At 40.1% G+C, this 21,345-nt stretch overlaps 2 protein-coding genes across 2 annotated transcripts; both read left to right on the plus strand.

Annotated features, from left to right (window-relative positions):
- The first annotated feature begins 763 nt into the window (after nt 1-763).
- On the plus strand, nt 764-1,638 carry LOC130743553 (uncharacterized). The gene is made up of 2 exons (XM_057595801.1): nt 764-1,240; nt 1,603-1,638. The coding sequence occupies exons 1-2, from the start codon at nt 764-766 to the stop codon at nt 1,636-1,638; spliced, it is 513 nt and encodes a 170-aa protein (XP_057451784.1).
- A 4,453-nt stretch (nt 1,639-6,091) lies between these two features.
- Nucleotides 6,092-19,607, plus strand: LOC130749208 (E3 ubiquitin-protein ligase PRT1-like). The gene is made up of 7 exons (XM_057602529.1): nt 6,092-6,284; nt 7,422-7,450; nt 7,534-7,713; nt 9,583-9,936; nt 10,037-10,237; nt 18,516-18,607; nt 18,929-19,607. Exons 1-7 carry the CDS (start codon nt 6,196-6,198, stop codon nt 19,274-19,276), a joined length of 1,293 nt encoding a protein of 430 aa, XP_057458512.1. The 5' UTR covers nt 6,092-6,195; the 3' UTR covers nt 19,277-19,607.
- The last annotated feature ends 1,738 nt before the right edge of the window (nt 19,608-21,345 follow it).

Genomic DNA, 21,345 nt, shown 5'->3' on the forward strand with positions numbered 1-21,345 from the left:
AATGATGGAGATCAAAGATATTAGAGTAGAACATGTCCCAAGGGGTCAAAATGAGAGGGCTGATGTGTTAGCAAAATTGGCAAGCACGGGGCGATTGGGCAATTATCAAACAGTCATTCAAGAAACCCTGCCGCGCCCAAGCATTGATTTGGTAGAAATAAAGTTAAAAGCAGTAAAGTCAGTGATTGAGGGCGAGCCTTCCTGGATGGAGCCAATCAAGATCTTCCTAGAGAACCCTCCAAAGGATGATGATCTGAACACAAGAGCAAAGCGCAGGGAGGCCAGTTTTTACACATTGGTGGATGGTGAATTGTATCGGCGGGGGATTATGTCTCCTATGCTCAAATGTGTTGATACTAAGGATGCCCCGGGAATAATGGCGGAAGTCCACGAAGGAGTGTGCTCCAGTCATATCGGTGGGCGATCCTTGGCAGTAAAGGTTTTGAGAGCAGGATTTTATTGGCCTACAATGAAGAATGACTGTCTGGAATATGTTAAGAAATGTGAAAAATGTCAAGTCTTTTCTAACCTACATAAGGCTCCGCCGGAAGAATTAACAACCATGATGGCGCCTTGGCCATTCGCTATGTGGGGAACTGACATTTTAGGACCATTCCCAGTAGCAAAGGTGCAAATGAAGTATATCATAGTGGCGGTTGATTACTTCACCAAATGGATAGAAGCTGAAGCAGTGGCGACTATCACAGCCGCCAAGGTCAGGAATTTTCTGTGGCGAAGGATTGTTTGCAGATTTGGGGTTCCCATGGCGTTGGTAATGGACAATGGAACCCAATTTACAAGTAATGTTACCCGGGAATTTTGCGCAGAAATGAGAATTGAAATGCGATTTGCCTCGGTAGAACATCCACAAACCAATGGACAGGCTGAGTCAGCTAACAAGGTTATTTTGAAAGGCTTAAAGAAGAAGCTGGATGAAGCGAAAGGACTTTGGGCGAAAGAATTACCAGGCGTCCTATGGGCATACAACACCACTGAACAGTCAAGCACGAGGGAAACCCCATATCATTTAACTTACGGAACTGATGTCATGCTCCCTGTGGAGATTGCCAACCAAAGCTGGCGAGTGGCTCGGTTTAATGAGAATGACAGTGGGGAAAATCTGATAGCAAATCTAGTCATGCTGCCTGAAGAACAACGAGAGGCGCACATAAGGAATGAGGCGGGAAAAGTGAAGGTTGCAAGAAAGTTTTCAACGAAAGTGGTGCCAAGAACGATGAGGGTAGGAGACTTAGTGCTCCGAAAAAATACCATACCTGACAAACACAACAAACTGTCGCCCAACTGGGGCGGGCCCTACAGGATCATAGGCGATGTGGGAGGAGGAGCTTATAAATTGGAACAACTTAACGGTCAAAAGGTTCCACGAACATGGAACGCCTCACACCTAAAGCAGTATTTTAGTTAAAAGAAACAACAAAGGTGAATGAAGCCGCACTCTTTTTCCCTTTCTTTGGAGAGGTTTTTAATGAGGCGACATATGTAAGAATGAAGGGACAATTGTTCCCATGTATGAAAAAGTAATGAAAATATCATTTCAACAGAATTGCTTATTTTTTTTATTTATATTACGAGTTTGTGCAGTGCAAATCGTACCAAGGTATACAATACCGCGAATAAACCTTTCGGAATAAGAAAGTATCGCCATCAAATCTTAAAAGCCTTGGCAATTCTAGTGGCCACTAGAAACCAAGCCTCGTCGAAAAATCGGCTAAGGTATATAGACCAAAATAAAAAGAAAAACTCAATAAACAACAACTTCAAGGTAACAACAGTTGAACTTAAACAAATTTCATTAAAAATAAGGAAGGGGCGAAGCCCATACATGACTTGAAACAACAACGAACAAAAGAGCAAAAGGGCAAAGCCCAAAAGCAAAATTTTGACTTAAACAAAATAAAAACAATCTAAATTCAAGCCGGATTCTCATTGTTGGCGTTGTTGTCCTGGCTTGCAACAGCTTGAGGGTCTTCCTTCCCTTGATCCTCATTCTTGTTCTGGTCATTCCCATCCTCGCCATTCCCTTCCTCAGGCTCGCTTTCAGAATCAAACTGAGGAAGAAGGTCGAGGCCAACGTCATCATCGCCAATCACTTGAACATCCTTGATCTCCTTCAGATACCCGATGCGAGAAAGATCGAAGCCCGGTTCAACCACACTTATTTGCTCTTTGGCCGCCAGAAAGCCTTGAGCAAATTGAAGGGAGGCGCGCCCTAAAATGGAAGCATTCAGGCGTTCATACTTCTTCTCCAGTTTTTGGCACTTGGCCTGAACAGCAGTGTGTTTGTCATTGATGGCTTCTTTCAGAGACTTGGTCTTCTGAAGGAGCAGGTTAGAAGCCGCCAAGTCATCAGTTAACTTAGCGCACTTCTCCTCAGCAGACTTCAGATTTTTGTTGGCGGTCTCAGCATCGGCCTTCGCTCGCTCATATGCAGCCTTATAATCAGCCGCCTTCTTCTCAAAACGATTCTTGGCCGATATCAATTCCTTCACACACTGAGTCATTCCCGCCACAGTGCTGGCGGCAGAAAGTGCATGGAAGATTGCCAGGGAAGCAATGTTGGGGGGGCCTTGACCGGAAATATCTTTGTGAATCCGGTTGTCAAAAGTGCGGGTCATGAAGTCCAACCCGTTGAAGTGAGGATCAGATAAGCTCAGCAAAGGGGGAGGCGCCTCGCCACCAATGGCTGAGCTAGTGCCAGCTTGGCTAAACGGAGTTGGCGGGCGGTTGATCAGCATACTTGAATCCTGGTGGGGTGGCGGGATATTGTCATTTCCCTTCTTTTTCTCCGCAGGGTGACTTTTGGAAGCCAAACCGGTTGGATCGAGGGTTGACTGGTGAAGAGGTTTACCACCAGCAGCGCCTGAAGTTCTTTGGCGCTTAGGGTCCCTGACGTTATCAGAGCCTGAAGCACCCTCATTCAGAATGTTCTGAAAACCGGACCGATCATTAAACCGGTCAAGACACTGGTTTAAGGTTTAAAGGTTGAATCGGGGTCCAACCGAGGTTGAACCGATATTAATAAAATAATATTTTAAAAATATTTATACAGTTAATATATTCAATATTATCACAATGAGTCATTCTTCTTCTTCTGTTCAGTTTCGGCGGCCCTTTTCTTCGCCGCCGCAGCAGACTGGGCGAGGTATTCCTTCATCTTCAATGGGTTAGCGTCGACCTTGCTTTTTCCCATCGTAGCTACATGGAAAGTATCAGTTAGACAAGATACATGAACAAAAAGAAAAGCAAGTCATGTGCAAAGATTATAAACTTACTAAAAAATTGATCTAAAGTGCCGGATTTCGACGCCTCGATCAAGTCATGACCAGAGATTACTGGTGGTGTGCGAAGATAATCGGCGATGCCTTGCTCAGAATCATCCAAGGCGTCATATGAAACGGATATTTTTCGGCGAGGGTTTTTTGTCCAGTAAAAGGGGAAGAGATGATTATTGTCGGAATCTCGGAACAAGTTCTTTATTTCGGGCGACTCCATAACTTTGAAGTATTTTCTCTGCCATACTTTGTAATGGCTTTTAAGGGCGGTGAATCGGCTCATGTTCTTACGGGCTAAAAGGGGAACCCATTTAACAGAGGTAGGCTTAGTGGTGACTGACTTATAGAAAAGGAAAAACAAGGGGTAGGTCGGAGTGAAACTCAAATGTTCGCAAAGAATTTCAAAGCAGCGGATAAAACCTCAGGCGTTGGGTTGGAGTTGACAAGACGCCACGTTCAGAAAGGAAAGAACGTGACATATAAAAGGCGAGAATGGAAGTTTGATATTCAAGTCTAAGAAAAAATAACCATAAACAAAAAAGAAATCGGGCGATTCATCGGATGGCTCTTTGCGCAAAAGAACACAGTCATCCTCGCCACATGGAAGAACATTCAACTGAAGATCTTCATTATTAGAGGTGGCGGGATTTATCTTCGTGAACCCTTGGGCAGATATTCGAAGCGAATTAATGCTCCCAACACTGCCCTAGATGGAACGCCAAAGACACTTATCTTCAACCAAATGTGTGTTCGAACGCCATTCGGGTGAAGACAAATCTCCATTAGAGGAGATAATAGAATCTACAGAGCCGGCGGGACCGGAATCCTCGTGAGTAGAAGGCGAGGAATGAATTTCAATGACAGTGGGGGCAGAAACTTCCCCCTCCGTAGAGGGTGAAGAAAGTTCTAAGGAAGAAATACTAAAATTTTGCAACGACATACTGGGTAATTTCATAAAAAGAAAAAGAAGAAGATGAACAGGTTCAAAAAGAAAAAAGAAAAAGACGAACAGTTTCAAGAAAGAGAAAGGACTCACCGGAGGAAGAAGTGGAGGATTGAGTAAGAAGGATGTCGGCTATGGGAGAGCACCGCGCAATGACGACGGCCGGAGTGACGGAGGTTCGCCGGAGTTCAAAGAGGAGAAAGTGAGAATTGCAGAGAAAGTTTTCAGGAAAAGAGTTTCAGAAAAGTGAAAAGTAAAAAGGGGTTTTTATAGAGGGAAAAGGAGGAGAGAGAATGAGTGGGGGAAGATCGTGAAGAGTCATGGGATTCGAAATTTGAAAAGGTATGAACTGAAAAGATGTAACTCCTCGAGACGCACAACCGCATTCATGGCAAATGATGACGAAATCCCGGAAAACAAGGATTACGTGCGTCAGTTGAAAAGACGTGATTGACGGTTATGACAATGACGATATATCTACGAAAATGGAAATGAAGACGGCGAAACATAAAAGTGGCGCCATATCAACGAACAACGAAATGGCGATGAATGAATAAACAATAAAGGCGGGCGACGAAGTAGCATATTAAAGACATTTCGACTCAAGTTACCCGAGCCTCATGTCTTGGGGGCATGTGGACTGGGCGGGACATAAAGGATGATTATGCCCGCCCAAAATGAACAATCAACCGACCGAAGACAGCCATGGCGGGAACTAGGACTGTTCATGGTTCGGTTCTTTGCTTGAACCGAACCGAACCGAACCTGAACCAAAATTTTGGTTCGAGAGAACCGAACCGAACCGATATAGTATGGTTCGAACCGAACCGAACCGGTTACAAATTTTGGTTAACCAGTTCGGTAAAATATGCATATTTATAGATGGTTCGAACCGAACCGAACCGATATACTATGGTTCGAACCGAACCGAACCTGAATTGGTAGTTGATATTTTGGTTCGGTTACCGAACCGGTTTTTCAATTTAGGTTCGAGTTCGGTTCGGTTCTTAAAGGTTCGGTTCTTAAACGGTTCGGTTCTTGGTTAGCTTCGGTTCTCAGAGAACCATGAACAGTCCTAGCGGGAACAATGACACAACGAGCTTCTTCGCCCTTCCTTAGGTGGACCCACGAGCCAGCTGGAAGATTCCTTTGGATTTGTCTTATATGTATAGGGATTTGGGCCCTGATTGTCAGGCCCAAATATAGGAAAAATCTATATCATGACCACACCCTCTATAAAAGGGGAGGTCATCAACTTGTACTGGACAACTTTTCAACATTAATGAGATTTTACCTTTTATGACATCTTACCATTTGTAGTGCTCTGCTAGGGTTAACTTTATTACTTCTTCTTACATAAGCTACTCTAGTACGAAACAATTACCATTAGTTGTTTAAAAATTTATGATAGCTCCATTCAAAACAATCTAAAACAATTAAGAAAATAAACAAATTAGTTAAAATTTTGAAATATATTAAAATTTTTTTTGAGAGTGAAATATACTAATTTGAGTGTTGTGTGATGTGACATTCCAATCCACTCAAAAGGTGACTCTTTTATATAATATGATTTATTTATTTATTATTTAAGCGTTCTGTTGTGAAAAGGGTGCTGATTTTCCCATTCTCACCTCACTTTAAGGTAGTAGTTTTTTAAAATGTCCTTTATTTTATTGTTTACCGAATTTTTAAAAACTCAATAATGTGAATTTAAACCCAAGTACCTTTGCTTTTCGATGTATAAAAAAAAACCCAAGTACCTTTAAAAAAAACAAGTAGAATCTTTTGAGGAGGGGTAGTTGTGGAATTGTGAAAAAGAATGTGGGGGTGTGAATAGGGGTGCCACCTTGGGTTGGGGTGGCAATTGGCAAACTGGCAATAACATGTGAAAATCAAAGTAGTGTTTCGAGCAGCTTCGTTGAGCACTAACCCGATTCTCTGTTGCCGATTTTCCACACAATGGAGGATAACACATTTGAAGATAAGAACGTTGTTGTTCCAGACGAACAACCAGAAATCTTTGAATCCTTTGTTTGCTGCGTTTGCCTGTAAGTCTGTTTTCCTTGTTTATGGCATATATTGTTGTTGATGTCTTTTTCAATGAATTTTTCATAATTGAAGAAACATTCGACGACCCTGTTTCATGTTCATTGTTTTTCAATAGTTTTATAGTTGAGTTGATGTAAAAATTTCATGTCAGATCTTTGATTTTTTGAGGGATAAACTGAATTTTGTATGCACGCATTTTACATACACAATTTCAATTCAATGGTGATTGATGAATGGTGGTACTTGCCATTGGTAATCGGCATCTTCGCGGTGAATTCAATTTCACCGTGTCCATGTCGGGGAGACAGTGAGGCAGGCAGTAGTTTCACCATTCGTGCATAAGTAGAATTTCGTGATGTTAGGACAGTTAGAGTTACTTCCAGTGATCTCTTTCCTACCGAGGCACGCAAACCCCCATCGTGTCCCAGATCACATTCGAAAGGGGAAGCCTACTCATCCATCAGCTCCTCTCGTAGATTGGTGCGGTTTTACGAAGCGTCTAAACACATTTTACTCGCGTTGATTAATCAAGAACTTTGCCGCCACTCCTTAAGTTTACATGTTGCATCACACACTTCTTTGATTGTTTCCCACACTTCATACCCCCTATTTCGTGAGTTAAAGGGACGAGCCTCATTCAGAGCTCCTTTAATATGATGAGGAGAATAGGGGCTGTGTGCTAATCTTTATTTATGACTATATTTATATATAGTGGGTGGATAGCTCAGTTGGTAGAGAATTGGGCTTTTAACCTAATGGTCGGAGGTTCAAGTCCTGCTATACGCAAATGAACCTGCCTTACAATATACCTATTGAAATCCAAATTAGAAGAGGCGAATGAACCAAGTTGAGCTTGAATTTTGTCAATTCAGAGTGATAGTTTATTCATTTTTAAATTTGTTTTATTTGATTGACTTGTCTCTTGCGGCTTGATAGTGCAATTGAACATTTAGCGGTGTATACGTATTTTAGACTGAATTCTTTGGTTATTTTTGCTTGGTCTTCCATCCATGACATTGATTGCACATTTATGAACTTTGAAGGACGAAGCTGTTTTTGATCATTTTGTCGTTTTAAGTTTCTCTATTAACTTTATCAATGTCCTTTCTGAATTTGACTTTGCTTTTGTAATACAGGGATCTACTATACAAGCCCATCGTACTATGTAAGGCAGCATCAGTTTCTAACAATACTTGCCATAATTTTAGTAAATTGTGATGAATTTTCATTATTATTTTTTGTCTGTAGCTTGCGGTCATGTTTCCTGTTTCTGGTGTGTCCACAAGTCAATGGATGGTTTGCGTGAGTCTCATTGTCCAATATGCAGGCATCCATACTATCACTTTCCAACAATCTGTCAAATGTTTCATGTTTTGCTCCTTAAGATCTATCCTGTTGATTACCAGAGAAGAGAAAAGCAGACACTTGGTATGTTTCCCTTTCTAAGTGATTATGCTTGAGCATATTCAAGTATCAATTTGCAGCATGCCTTATCCAATTACCTTTTGTTAAAGCTTTTGGTTATATTTGAATCAAATATTCACAAAAAGCTTATAGTTACTTTTATATTGAACATTGTTTCAAAAAATACTTTTATCCGAAGTTTTTAATTGCCTGGTGCATGCATTGACAATGGTGATTTGTGCATGGTTGCTTTCTAATGCTATTGTTGAGGTTCCAGATCGACTAGAGATATGGTCAAATTAGAGCTTATAAAGGTTTTGGTAATCCTCACTGCATAAGCTAGCTTCTAGGATAGAGTTACCAAATTCAAGATGTTTTAGGAGCCTATTCTAGATTCGAAATTGGATCATCCGTCGTTGTCCAAATCAACTTAGCCCTGCAGATTCCTCAGTTCAATCTAGCTGGCGCGCGGCGTTCCCAGCTTGAGGGGTGGGTTGAGATCTCATATTGACTAGAGTCATGATAGTGTAACTTATAGAGGTTTAGGCAATCCATACGTAATAAGCTAGCTTCCAGGGTAGAGTCCAGTCTAGCCCTAATTTAAGAGTATTATAAAATTAGGTAAGAGTAAAGACTTTCGTACATTATTAGGTTTATAGATCATATTTGTATTTTCAAATGCTATCATATAATATAGAATACAGACAGTATTAACCCTAGATTGGATCACCATGACCTGTTTTCTCAGTACTTTATTGTCTTGAATCTTCGCTTTCGCTTTAAGAAAAATAAATTCCATACTATTTTTTCACAGACTTATGATAAACTACCATCCCCCCCCCCCCCGTCTGATATTGGACCAAGTTCCGTTAATGGAGTTGATTAGCACCATTTAGCCAAAATATCTGTAGCTTAGAAACTTCCAGGAAACACATCAGTTTTATCATATTTGATGCTAACTGTTTTAGGCTTTGGACTTAGACTTTGATCATCCCCACCATTATCATGTCTGTAGTCCTCATCATCCTTTCTATGGCAACCATCACATGCTTTGTAGCTAATGAATTTCATCATATTTATACTTTGACCAATGTTTTATGGAAATTTCTCGCTGGTTCCCAACATTTTCAAGAATTAATTTTTCATTGAAAAAGGACTAGCCTATGGGGTTTTCCAATCTTGATAACTCGATTTATATATCCCAATATATTCTATTATTTCTTTAATACATGGCATCATGATTTATGACTGGCTTAATGTCAGGTTCACGATGACAAGCCCCACATGAGAGTGGCTTTGGTAGCGATTTGTAAATTGCTGATATAATTGCATGTTACATGCTTTCATTTAACTTTTGCAAACTACGGAATTTTTTTCTGGTTTACTGTAATAAACTTTTGTTGAGATCGGATGATCAGACTGCTTTACTGATGGCATTCTGGTGTCATTTATGGGATAAAAAATGATAGTCTATTCTCTCGCATTCAGAATTGCAATATTTAGGAGCGATTTTACTGGGACACGGAAAGTCCTTGATCTACTAAGACCAAGAGTTCTTTTGAACTGCTGACGTCTGATGCACTATATGCATGGATAAGTTTCTGCTGCTCTGTGTGCTGATTTTCTTTTTTTTCGTCATTATTATTATTTTATTTTTTTGGTCAAGGTCATTATTATTTATGTGGATATGGCTTAAATCTCTGTATGTTATTTTTTGCTTTGTAGTATTTTTGTAATTCTCCTTAGTTTTTGTGCACTCCTGTGTTTTCTCCTCCCCTCCATGATGTGTTATTTTCTAGTATAATTGGAGTTATCATAAAAGAGAAGTAAACTTTTTGTCCACTTTGATGGGCAAAGTTGTGCCATAATTGTTCATTTAACCACATGTTTCAGAGGAAGAAGAGAAAGAGGGCTATTTTTCCCCTCAATTTGATGCTGATACATGCGGATTACAAGTTATATTTGATCATAATGGGAGCTCGCCTTCGTGCACTACTGTAAATCCAGCATCCGACTCTTGCAGTGTGGAACCTTTTGAGCGCACTGAGCAATCAGGGTCTGCAACTCATAATAGAGATGAAGGCACCATCTATGCTGGAAACACTTCTGACAGAACATCTGAAGTTGAAGGAAAAAGATTACCTCAGAATCAGCACAGTCAGCAACTGAAAATAGTAGTTGCAGACTTAATGTGTACAATATGCAAGCAACTTCTCGTTCATCCTGTCGTTCTGAATTGTGGTCATGGTACTTGATATCATTACATTAATTTTTTTTCTCCCAATTATAATAGACTAAGGTCATCAATAGCAGAAAACTTATGTTACTTTGTGCTCATTCTCTACAGTATACTGCGAGACCTGTATCATCGACCTATCTGATGACATGCTTAGATGTCAAGTTTGTCAAAGTCCACATCCCAGAGGATTTCCAAAAGTTTGTTTAGCTTTGGATCACTTTATAGAGGAGCAATTTCCAGAAGAGTATGCACAACGTAGGGATGCCATTCAACTCGGCCAAATCAAAGTCAAACCCGAGACCTCTTCTTGTATGTATCTTTGTCTACTGAATTTTTTTTAAATATATTTTGAACTTTTGATAGTATGAAGCCTACGGTTATCAATCAAGCTATTTGAGTGCATGAGAGAGAGAGAGAGAGAGATCATCTGAATTCTGAGAGAAACTGAATATATATATATATATATATTCATTGATTCAGAATACACATCCAAAGCTTGATTTATACTCAAGCCTAGTCACATGGCTAATAACTGATTATAATAGAATCAGTTAGCTTCAGTTACAACTAACGACTATGGTAATGATCCATTACATCGCAGCTAATGATAGGAGAAGAAGTGAAAGAGAGGAGAAAGAGAGAGAAAGAGAGAGAAGGGAACTGAGAATTGAGATTAGAGAGATAAAATTCTTGTTACAACTAACATAACATCTCTAACTGCCTAATGGCCTTATTTATACTACTTTGCTGCCAGCTGTTATGACAGCTGTTCTAATTCTTATTTAACAGATGCTAACAAGTGCATCATATTCCTAATTAACAGATGCTAAGTGATGCTAAGTGCATCATATCCCTCCCCTTAAAACTCTCCTTGACCTCAAGGAGAAGCAGTAACATCAAAGAAGGGGAACTGCTGCTTCAGCTTATATAGCAATTCCCAAGTGGCCTCTTCTGCACTTTCCCCTTTCCACTGCACTAAGACTTCAGTAACAGCTCTATGGTGTTTCTGCACAGAGCGCCTCTTCAAAATCTTGAATGGTTCCTTAGGATTATCCATGCTGCCCCAATCTTCCGGAAGAGGATAAAGAGAAACTGTAGCATCTGGGCAAGGTTTCAGCAGGGAAACATGAAAAGTGGGATGAATGCGTGAGGTAGCAGGTAAATTGAGGGTGTAAGCAACCTTGCCTACACGATGTAGTATCTGATATGGGCCAAAGAAACGAGGGGACAGCTTTTGTGAAGCCCTAGAAGTGAGAGAGGATTGCCTATAAGGCTGGAGCTTCAAGAAAACCCAATCTCCAACTTGAAATTCTCTATCAGACCTGTGTTTATCAGCCAAGGTCTTCATGCGAGCTTGAGCTCGAGCCAAGTTACCTTGCAACTTGTTGATCATCTCCTCTCTAGCAACAAAGCTTCTGTCCACAGCATCCACCATAGTGCTTTGAGGGCAGTAAGGTAAATGCAAGGGGGGCGGCTGACCATAAACAACTTCATAAGGGGTAGCTTGGATTGCAGAGTGAAAAGTGGTGTTATACCACCATTCTGCCATAGGCAGCCAAGCAGCCCACTCCTTTGGTCTCTGCCAAGTCATGGCCCTCAAGTAATGTTCCAAGCAACGATTGAGGACCTCACTCTGCCCATCTGATTGAGGATGATAGGCAGTAGACAAGCTCTGAGAAATGCCCAATTGTTGCAGAAATGCTGCCCAGAATTTGCTAGTAAAGAGGGGATCCCTGTCACTCACTATATTTGCTGGGGCTCCATGAAGTTTGTAAACATTGTTGATGAACACCTCAGCCAAAGTGGAAGCTGAGAAAGGATGTGACAAGGCTATGAAATGAGCATACTTACTAAGCCTGTCAATAACCACCCATATGGTGTCCTTGCCATGGGACTTGGGTAGCCCTTCAATGAAGTCCATGGCAATACTTTGCCACACTCCATCAGGTATAGCCAAGGGCTGCAGCAAACCTGGAACAGCATGAGGTTCATACTTGCATCTCAAGCAAGTCTCACACCTTTGAATAAACTCAGCTACACTCTTGCTAAGTCCTTTCCAATAAAATAAGGACTTGATCCTATGAGTAGAAGCCCTTATACCCGAATGCCCCCCTTGATGAGAGGAGTGCAACCATTGCAAAATAACCAATCTGACTTGGTCATTATTGGGAACTACCAATCTGTGTTTCCGGAAAAGGAAACCATCCACCACCCTGTAATGAGGATGCTGGTCAGGAGAAGCATTCACCTCTTGCATAAGATCCTTGAGGGAAGAATCTGCAACATAGGCTTGTTGTATTAGATCCCACAATTCTGAAGAAATGGAAGAGACTGCCAAGTGTAGCAACCTCCATGATTGGCCCGGGATAAGGAGTCCGCAGCAACATTGTCCTTTCCCTGCTTATACCTAATTTCATAAGATAGACCCATCAATTTAGTAACCCATTTATACTGTGCAGGTGTAGACAACCTTTGTTCCAGTAAAAATTTCAAACTATGTTGATCCGTTAAGATGAGGAAAGGTTGAAGAGACAGATATTGGTGCCATTTAGACACTGCATGCACAAGTGCTAGTAATTCCCTGTCATAAACTGATAGCAACCTATTCCTGGGAGAAAGAACCTTGCTAATAAATGCAATAGGGTGCTTGTCTTGCATCAGAACTGCCCCAATTCCTGTACTGGAAGCATCAGTCTCCACTACAAATGGCTTAGCCATATCTGGAATAGCCAATACAGGAGCAGTACTTAAGGCTTGTTTGAGCTGATTGAAAGCATGGGAAGCCTTATCAGACCAAATGAAGGCATCTTTCTTGAGTAAGTCAGTGAGAGGTGATGCTAGCATGCTGTAATTTTGAATGAATCTTCTGTAGTAACCTGTGAGGCCCAAGAAACCTCTGAGTTGCTTAAGTGTCTGAGGTTCTGGCCACTCTTGAACTGCCATGATCTTGGCTGGATCTGTAGTAACCCCTTCAGGAGTAATGAAGTGGCCCAAGTACTCAATTCGAGTAGTAAAGAAGGCACATTTACTTCTCTTGACATAGAAGGAATGAGTCTTTAAAACAGTGAAAACATGTCTAAGGTGTGCCACATGCTCAACTATGGACTTACTATAGACAAGGATGTCATCAAAGAAGATGAGCACACACTTCCTTAATAGACTAGCAAAGATGACATTCATGGTACCTTGAAATGTGGCTGGGGCATTGGACAACCCAAAAGGCATGACCACATATTCATATTGTCCACCATGAGTCTGAAATGCAGTCTTAGCTATATCTTCTGGTTTCATCCTTATTTGATGATAACCAGACCTAAGGTCCAATTTAGAGAAAATTTGAGCACCCCCTAGCTCATCCAGCAAATCTTCAACAAGAGGAATAGGAAATTTTGCTTTAACTGTCATGTCATTAAGCTTCCTATAGTCTACACACATCCGCCAGCTGCCATCCTTCTTCTTAACCAAGACCACAGGAGAAGCAAATGGAGAAGAACTAGGTTGGATAACCCCTGAATCCAACAGCTCTTTCACCATGTTGTCAATGACATCTTTCTGTGCAGGAGGGTACCTATAAGGTCTCAAACTAACTGGGTTGGACCCTTCCTTCAGAACAATCTGGTGGTCATGGATGCCTCTGAATGGGGGTAGCTGTGTAGGCTCCTCAAAAACATCCTTAAATTCCTCTAGGACAGTGGTTTTATGTTCTTTAGTTGCAGGATCCTCAGGTTCCTCTAAGCCAAGAGCACAACACACTTTCTCTTGGGAACATGGAAACAATTGTAGCATAAAACAAAAGCTTTCCTCAGCTACAATTTGATTAAGTTTAGCAGCTGAAACTACTCTATCCTTCCCACTCTTATCAGCTTGCAATCTCACCTTAAGGTGTCCCATATCAAATTCCATAACAAGGGCTTTGAAATCCCATGATATAGTTCCCCACTGAGTTAACCATTGTAAGCCTAAAATCAAATCAAAACTACCTAAAGGAAGAGCAATAGCACTAGTGAAGAAATCATACCCTTGCATCTTCAACTGTATTCCATCACATAGGCCTGTACCTTGATGACTCCACCACCTGCTACAGTAACTTGTAAAGGCTTCAGTAGAGGATGCACGGGTCTAAGGTAGCTCAGGCCTTCCTTGCACAGTTTTTGATCAATGAAGTTGTGTGAGCTTCCAGAATCAATGAGGACATGAATCCTCTTCTTTCCTATCCATGCAGTCAACCTCATCAAAGGATATTCAGAGTCCCCATGTATGGCATTCAAGGATAATGTAGGAACAACTGGTTCAGAATCAACAGAACTTGCAGAGTCAACAGCTTCTGGTTCACCTTCCTCAACCTCCATTAAGAAAACTTGGAGCTTCTTCCTTTGCGGACAATCATGCCCTGGAGAAAATTTCTCATGGCAGAAGAAGCACAAATTTTGTGCTCTATGTTCTTCCATCTCTTTAGGAGATAATTTCCTCTGAAATGTGTAATTAGGTTTTCCTAAAATTCCTTTCTGATTGGAATCACCCCCTGGTTTCTTCTCTGGTAACTTCTTCTCAACAAATGAAGAGTTTCCGCGCTTGTCAGACCATGCGCCGGTGCTTCTGACACCCGAAACAGTGCGTTTCTGGAGCAATTCGATGCTCCTCTCCTGCAATTTCGCGATTCGTGTAGCTTCAAGCAACGTCCTTGGTGCAAACATCTTCACACCATTGCTCAACTCAGCACACAATCCACCCAAGTATACTTGCAATTTCTGAGGTTCTGACAAATCTGTGCGCGCAGCCAAGGTATCAAAAGCCTCTTGATAATCTTCTAGAGTTCCAGTTTGAACCAGGCGCTTAAGTTCCTCTAATGGTGAATCGAATTCAGTACCAAAACGCACCTTCACTGCATCGCTGAACTGCATCCAAGAAACTGGACCAGTCGTGCTCTGTTCCAAGGTCTGGAACCACCGGAAAGAACTCTCGTCCATTGCGATGCTAGCAATCGCTACCTTCTCTGCTTCCGGCGTGTTGTCAAGCGTGAAGAATCGTTCGCACTTCACAAGCCACGATTCAGCTTCGTCGCGGTTGAATTTCGGAAAATCCAATCGCGTCAATCGCGTCGGCATGCGGTGCTCGCCGTCGTTCGCGCCTCTCCGCCGCGACGACATCTCCGTCATCTGCAACCCGAGGCCTCGCATCGCCTCCTGGAACCCGTTCAGTTGGAGCTCGAACCTCTGCTCCAGCTCACGCAAATGCCTACTGATGCACGGCTCGATCGTCGCCGTAATCCGCTCCTCCGCCTCACGGATTGAGCTCTGCAACCTCGTCGCTTCCGCCATTGGTCACCGTGAATCGAGTGCTCTGAATACCAATGATAGGAGAAGAAGTGAAAGAGAGGAGAAAGAGAGAGAAAGAGAGAGAAGGGAACTGAGAATTGAGATTAGAGAGATAAAATTCTTGTTACAACTAACATAACATCTCTAACTGCCTAATGGCCTTATTTATACTACTTTGCTGCCAGCTGTTATGACAGCTGTTCTAATTCTTATTTAACAGATGCTAACAAGTGCATCATATTCCTAATTAACAGATGCTAAGTGATGCTAAGTGCATCAGCTAACGACTTTAATACAACTGAGACTACACTATTACATATATTCTAATACTCCCCCCCCCCTCGAAGTCAGGGAGGCTGAATTATATACTTATCAGCAACACCGAGTTTGGCTCATAGAAGCTGAAAATGAGTTATAGAGAGTGGCTTTGTCAGGATGTCTGCAATTAGAACATTTGAAGGAATGTGAGCTACATGAAGCTTCTTCTGGAGAACCTTGTTTTTGACCAAGAACATGTCAAGCTCCATATGCTTGGTACGAGCATGTAAAACTGGATTATGAGCAATTGAGACTGTGCTGAGATTATCACAATACACTTGAGAAGTAGTGAAGAAACTTGTAGCTCAGTGAGCAAGAACTTAAAGCACAAAATACCAGCTATTGTATTAGCAAGACTTCTATACTCAACTTCTCTACTAGAGTGAGCAGCAAGTTTCTGTTTTCTGGACCACCAAGACACCGATGTAGAGCGTAGATATATGCAAGAACCTGATGCAGACTTGCATCATCATGGTCTGATGCCTAGTGTGTATCACTATAGGCAATAGTAGGAATGGATTGCTGAAGAGAGAAAGGTTTGATATGAAGACCATGTGTAAGAGTGGCTTTTATATATCTTGATATTCTCGTTAAAGATTTCTAATGCTCCTGAAGAGGCTTAGCCATAAACTGGCAGACCTTACTCACTGCATAACATAAGTCAGGTCTTGTTAGAGTAGCTTGCAAGTTCTCCTACAACTGACCTGTAAAGTGTAGCATCTTCAAAATAGTCAGCTCCTTGCTTTGGCAACTTGACATTAGAAACCATAGGAGTAGAAATAATCTTTGTTGCTTCCATCTAGACGTCTGAAAGAAGATCATGTATATATTTTGTCTGAGGGAGAATAACCTAGAGAGGTGCATTCTTAACAGTGAAAAGACAATTTGTGAGAATGATTAGGTTGAGAAAAGGAAAGCATGCACACCCAAAAACCTTTAATTGATAATCTAGCTCCTGATTATAGAGAATGTAGATAGGAGACTGAAAATTAAGAACCGGTGTTGGCAACCTATTTATTAAGAATGTGGCTGGGATAAGAGGAGCATGGTTCCAAAATTGAAAAGGTAATTTAGCTTGTGCTAAAAGAGCAAGACCTGTTTCTGAAGTATGCCTGTGTGTTTGTTTTACTGACCCATTTTGATGATGAGTATGAGGATAAATAACCCCATAAACAATGCCTTGTTCAGAAAAAGCATTTACGAAAGGGTTAAAATTCACCCCCCAGTCATTCTGAACTGATTTTAGTTTAGTATTTAATTGAAGTTCAGCCACAGCTTTAAATTGAATAAATGTATTGTAGGTATTATTAGATTATTGTTTTAATGGAAAAATTCAAGTGTACTTAGAGAATGCATCAACACAGGTTAAAAATAGGTAAAACCACAAGAAGTAGTAGTAGTTTAACAGAGGTCACAAAACAACAATTCTAAAAGTGTTGTGTAAATGGAAGTAGAAGAATGAGAGGGAAGGTGATGTGTTTTTCCTAAACAACAAGCATTACGAAAATCAGTAGCATTTGGATTCTGAAAAAGAAAAATTACTGTTTAAGAGCCACTTTTAAAGCCTCAATATGACGATGCAAAGTCTACAATGCCTACGGGAAAGTAGAGAAGGACTAGGAGCAGTATTATCATACAACTAGAAATCGAATTTAAGGAAGGAATAATATTATTTCTGGCATACGATGAAGCACCAGGATGCAGTTGATTGTCAGATGTGTAGAGACCATCCAAACCAATAGTTCCTCAAAGGAGAACTTTAGAAGTTTCCTGAGATTTGACAAGACAAAAATAGGATGGAATTCAAAGAAGACATTATTATCTTTGGCTAATTGACTGACACTCACTAATTTTTTAGTGATAGAAGGCCTTAACAATAAATGCTTTAGAATCAAAGAAGTTTAATGCTTAAAAGGGGAGGAAAAAGTTGAAGAACCAACGGAATGAATAGACAATATACTTTGGCCCTAAACTAGAAACAATGAGACTAGGATCCTATGCATCCGAGTGAACTAAATTTAATGAGACTTAGCTCGACGATCAACACGACTTGGAAAGAACCATGAATATGTTTTTCAAATTGGCATGGTCGAGGCCAGCCCGTTGGTGGTGTCCCTGGTGGATTCCAGTGACAGGCGATGGCGGCGGTGGTTGTTGAAGTTAGCTGCGGAAGGATCTTGCTGGAATGAGACACGACAAAGCAGAGAGAAATGCAATTTCCGAAATATTTTTGGCACTGATGTACAGGGTGTCCACCGGGTAAGCATGGGTTTGGGTTGCTTCTCGTTAAGCTATGGATACCATGTTAAATGAAAAGAAACCGAGAGGTGTTGGACTGAATTCTGTGCTTCCCTATTTACATTGATTATTTACCTAATTACAATTAATACAAGATATCCAACCTATTTAGAAGATATCTATCAATAACTGTCGAGCCTGAGATTTCTACATGACAAATGAAGACAAGCCCATTGAGCTTACCTAACAAACTTCTATTTTATTTTTGAACGTTGCTTGAAGAAAATGGATCAGGTCCTCTATTTTAAAAATATTGCAAGACATATAATGCAAAAAGACAGTAGCTATTTAAATTGTAGCAACGGCTCTATTATGAATTATGAAAGACCGGAAAATGATACATATGATGTTTTAGAATTAGAAGGCCCGTTTATTGTCTTCAACGAGCATAAATATTGTAAAGCTTACTGATTTCTCTTCTATGAGAAAATTTTAAATGATTTCGTTGAAATGATCTGTTTGGAGGTATTGCTTTCTCCTTGGAGCAAGTTCTCATGATGCGTTCTAACTTCTAAAGGTTTTGGATTTTAAAATATTATTTCTTCTCCTTTTAATTATCAAAGAAACATAATTATAGAACATTTGACCCATGATATGCACTTCAGTGTTTCTTTTACACTGTTTTACTTTTTTTACCATGTATCGTCTGCTTTCAGGTTCATTGGATAATGATAAAGGAGGAAAGATAGCATGGGAGTCTGATCCTGGTTTGATTGTTCACATGGGAGTTGGATGCGATTTTTGCGGGGTAAAACCTCTTCATCATAGCCTATATTTTCTTAGATGTGTTTTTTTGTCTTGTTACTTAATTTTTAGTGGTCGACCTAGGATGGGGTTATAAACCCTGGGGTAAGTTAGATAAATCGACATAAAAAACGTTTTCGAAGATATTTATTCAATAAAGGATTTGAATATTTTTGTTTCTTTTCAAGTTCATGTAGTGGTATTACTTGGAAATAGCATTATGTTTAAAGACTGATGATGTTCAGTGCTATGGATATGATCTTCCATCAGATTCCATTTGGGCTTATAGCTTTCCAGTCTTAATACCTCTGGCTTGTTGTTGCAGATGTACCCAATAACTGGGGACAGATATAGATGTGCTGATTGTAAGGAGAAGATTGGTTTTGATCTCTGTAGTTATTGCTATAAAACCCGTTCAAAGCTTCCAGGCCGATTTAATCAGCAACACACCCCTGAACACAAGTTCCAGCTTGTACAATGGTATGGGAGGGTTAGGGAACAGATGAATGGACAAGAAACTTCAGAATTAATAATTATCTCTGATGATCCTGCTTCGGATGATGATAGCGAAGATAACCAGGTTGATGATGGAGAAGATAACCAGAGTGACTCTGAAGCCAACCAGGCTGATGATGGAGAAGATAACCAGAGTGACTCCGAAGCCGCCAACTGAAAAATTGAAATCATGAAATTCCATGCTCATATGGTTAAATTGACAAGGAATGGTACATATTTCTAAGAGTTTGTCTGAATTTATGAGAATGTGTATATTACAACCAAAGCTTGTCTTATGATATTATCCAATGTATCCATAAGAATGAGTTATGCTTGAACTATTTCAGGATAAGGTAGTTTATAGTAGAGAACTAGAGATCACTAACGTGTTATGAAATTTTATGATTCAAACTAGAGTTGTGGACGAGTTTCATACCATAACACCGTTGCTATATCTTTGTCACAAGACCTTAGTATCAGTAAAAATATTACAACATTATTTTCTTTAATGTTTATCTAATTCTTTTCAGGTTTAAAATTGGTACCTTAGCTTCCCCACCCCTTTTTGTGTTAAAGGTTTAAAAGCGGTAGATTAAATGTCTACGTTGTTTGGTACGTTAATTGATTGATATATAGAAGCAATGGCCATAGATTTCTATATCAGAATTTTGCCATGTTTCATAAAGACATCACTCATACTATTTTTGTTGACCTAAATAAAGATTTGGATTATGCTAACTCACTGGGCATTATTTTAGCTTTGAGTTTCTCTAAATGTTAAAGGAATTAACGGGAGTTATATGAAATTCGCGTTCTGTTTTCTTTTTTTACAATACCGGTTGAATACAGCCAAAACATGTTTCTTAAGTTAATGGCAGCTTAAAACCCTGCTAGATAGCCCTTGCAATCACTTTTATTTTTTTATATTTATGGAATTAAAATTGCCACTTTAGTTTTTTTTTTTTTTTTGGTAACATGGAGGGGGCAGAAACACGAAGAGAAGCTAACGCCTCTTCAACGTCCTGGCACAAAAGATTGTGGCATTCAGCTATAAGAGAATGCAACACCTGAGTCCCAAACCCAAAAACATGAGCAGACTTCGCTAAACTATCCGCCACATAATTTGCTTCCCGTGGAGCATACTAGGACAGAGCTTCATTCCCATGTGGGATTGTGCGGCGAATAGCCCCAACCATCTCCAAATAAGGATTAACCAAGCTCCCTGATGCCTGAATCACCTCTATAGCCTCTAAAGAGTCACTCTCAATCGCTAGCTTAGGACAAGAACCTCATCGAACAGTCTCAACTGTTGTGCGAATGGCCCAAAGCTCCACCATCAGAGGATTGGAAGTGCCCAGCCGTCTATAGAATCCCAGCAACCAAAGATCGGAGCTGTCTCGCAGCACACCTCCGCAAGTTGCCTCACCAGTCACCCAAACTGAGCCATCAACATTAAACTTAACCCAAGTACCCAACCAATCGTCGGGAACAACCAACCAGGACTGGAGCTATTGCTAGGGCTTGTAGCATCATCCAGAGCTGCAACCTCACAATCATGGATACTCGAATTAATCCACCAGAGCACCTGACCAATATCCACTGAGCTTGGCTAAAACATAATGTATTTGGCCCGGGTTCGATCCCCTCTGAGGTAAAAAATAATACATTTGTGGCCAGCGACAACACTACCGTATCCCGAGTCATATTAGTCATGTGGGGCCCCTTTTCCCCGTGGAGACTGGTGGCCAAAGAACCAAAAAAAAATAAAACATAATGTATCGTGAAAGATTTTAGGGTATCAATCTTAGCTGTTATTTTTTAATATCAAGGGTTAAGATTTGGAGTCAGTTTTCTAACTTATTCCTTGAGTCAATGGATCCCTCCTCATTAATTAATATTATCAATAATAATACTTAAAGTAAGTTAATCACTTTTAATACACCTTTGGAAACCTAAATGAACAACAAAAATTATCTTTTTATTTTACAATTAATATATTCAGTTATGTAAATAATTATTAAATATTTTTAATATTTTTTACTGAAATAAATAATTAATTTATACATTAACATTTTGTCATTGAAAATAATTTCAAATATTTAATTTTTAATAATTAACATACTTATATTGAACGTTCAAAAAAAAACATACTTATATTGATGTAAATATATTTTTTTTGTTACAAGAGGAAAGCATGTAAATAATTATTGAATGCATTTAAATTTTTTAGCTAAAATAATAATTAAG

Source organism: Lotus japonicus, chromosome 3 (assembly GCF_012489685.1).
Source record: "Lotus japonicus ecotype B-129 chromosome 3, LjGifu_v1.2".
NCBI lineage: Eukaryota > Viridiplantae > Streptophyta > Magnoliopsida > Fabales > Fabaceae > Lotus > Lotus japonicus.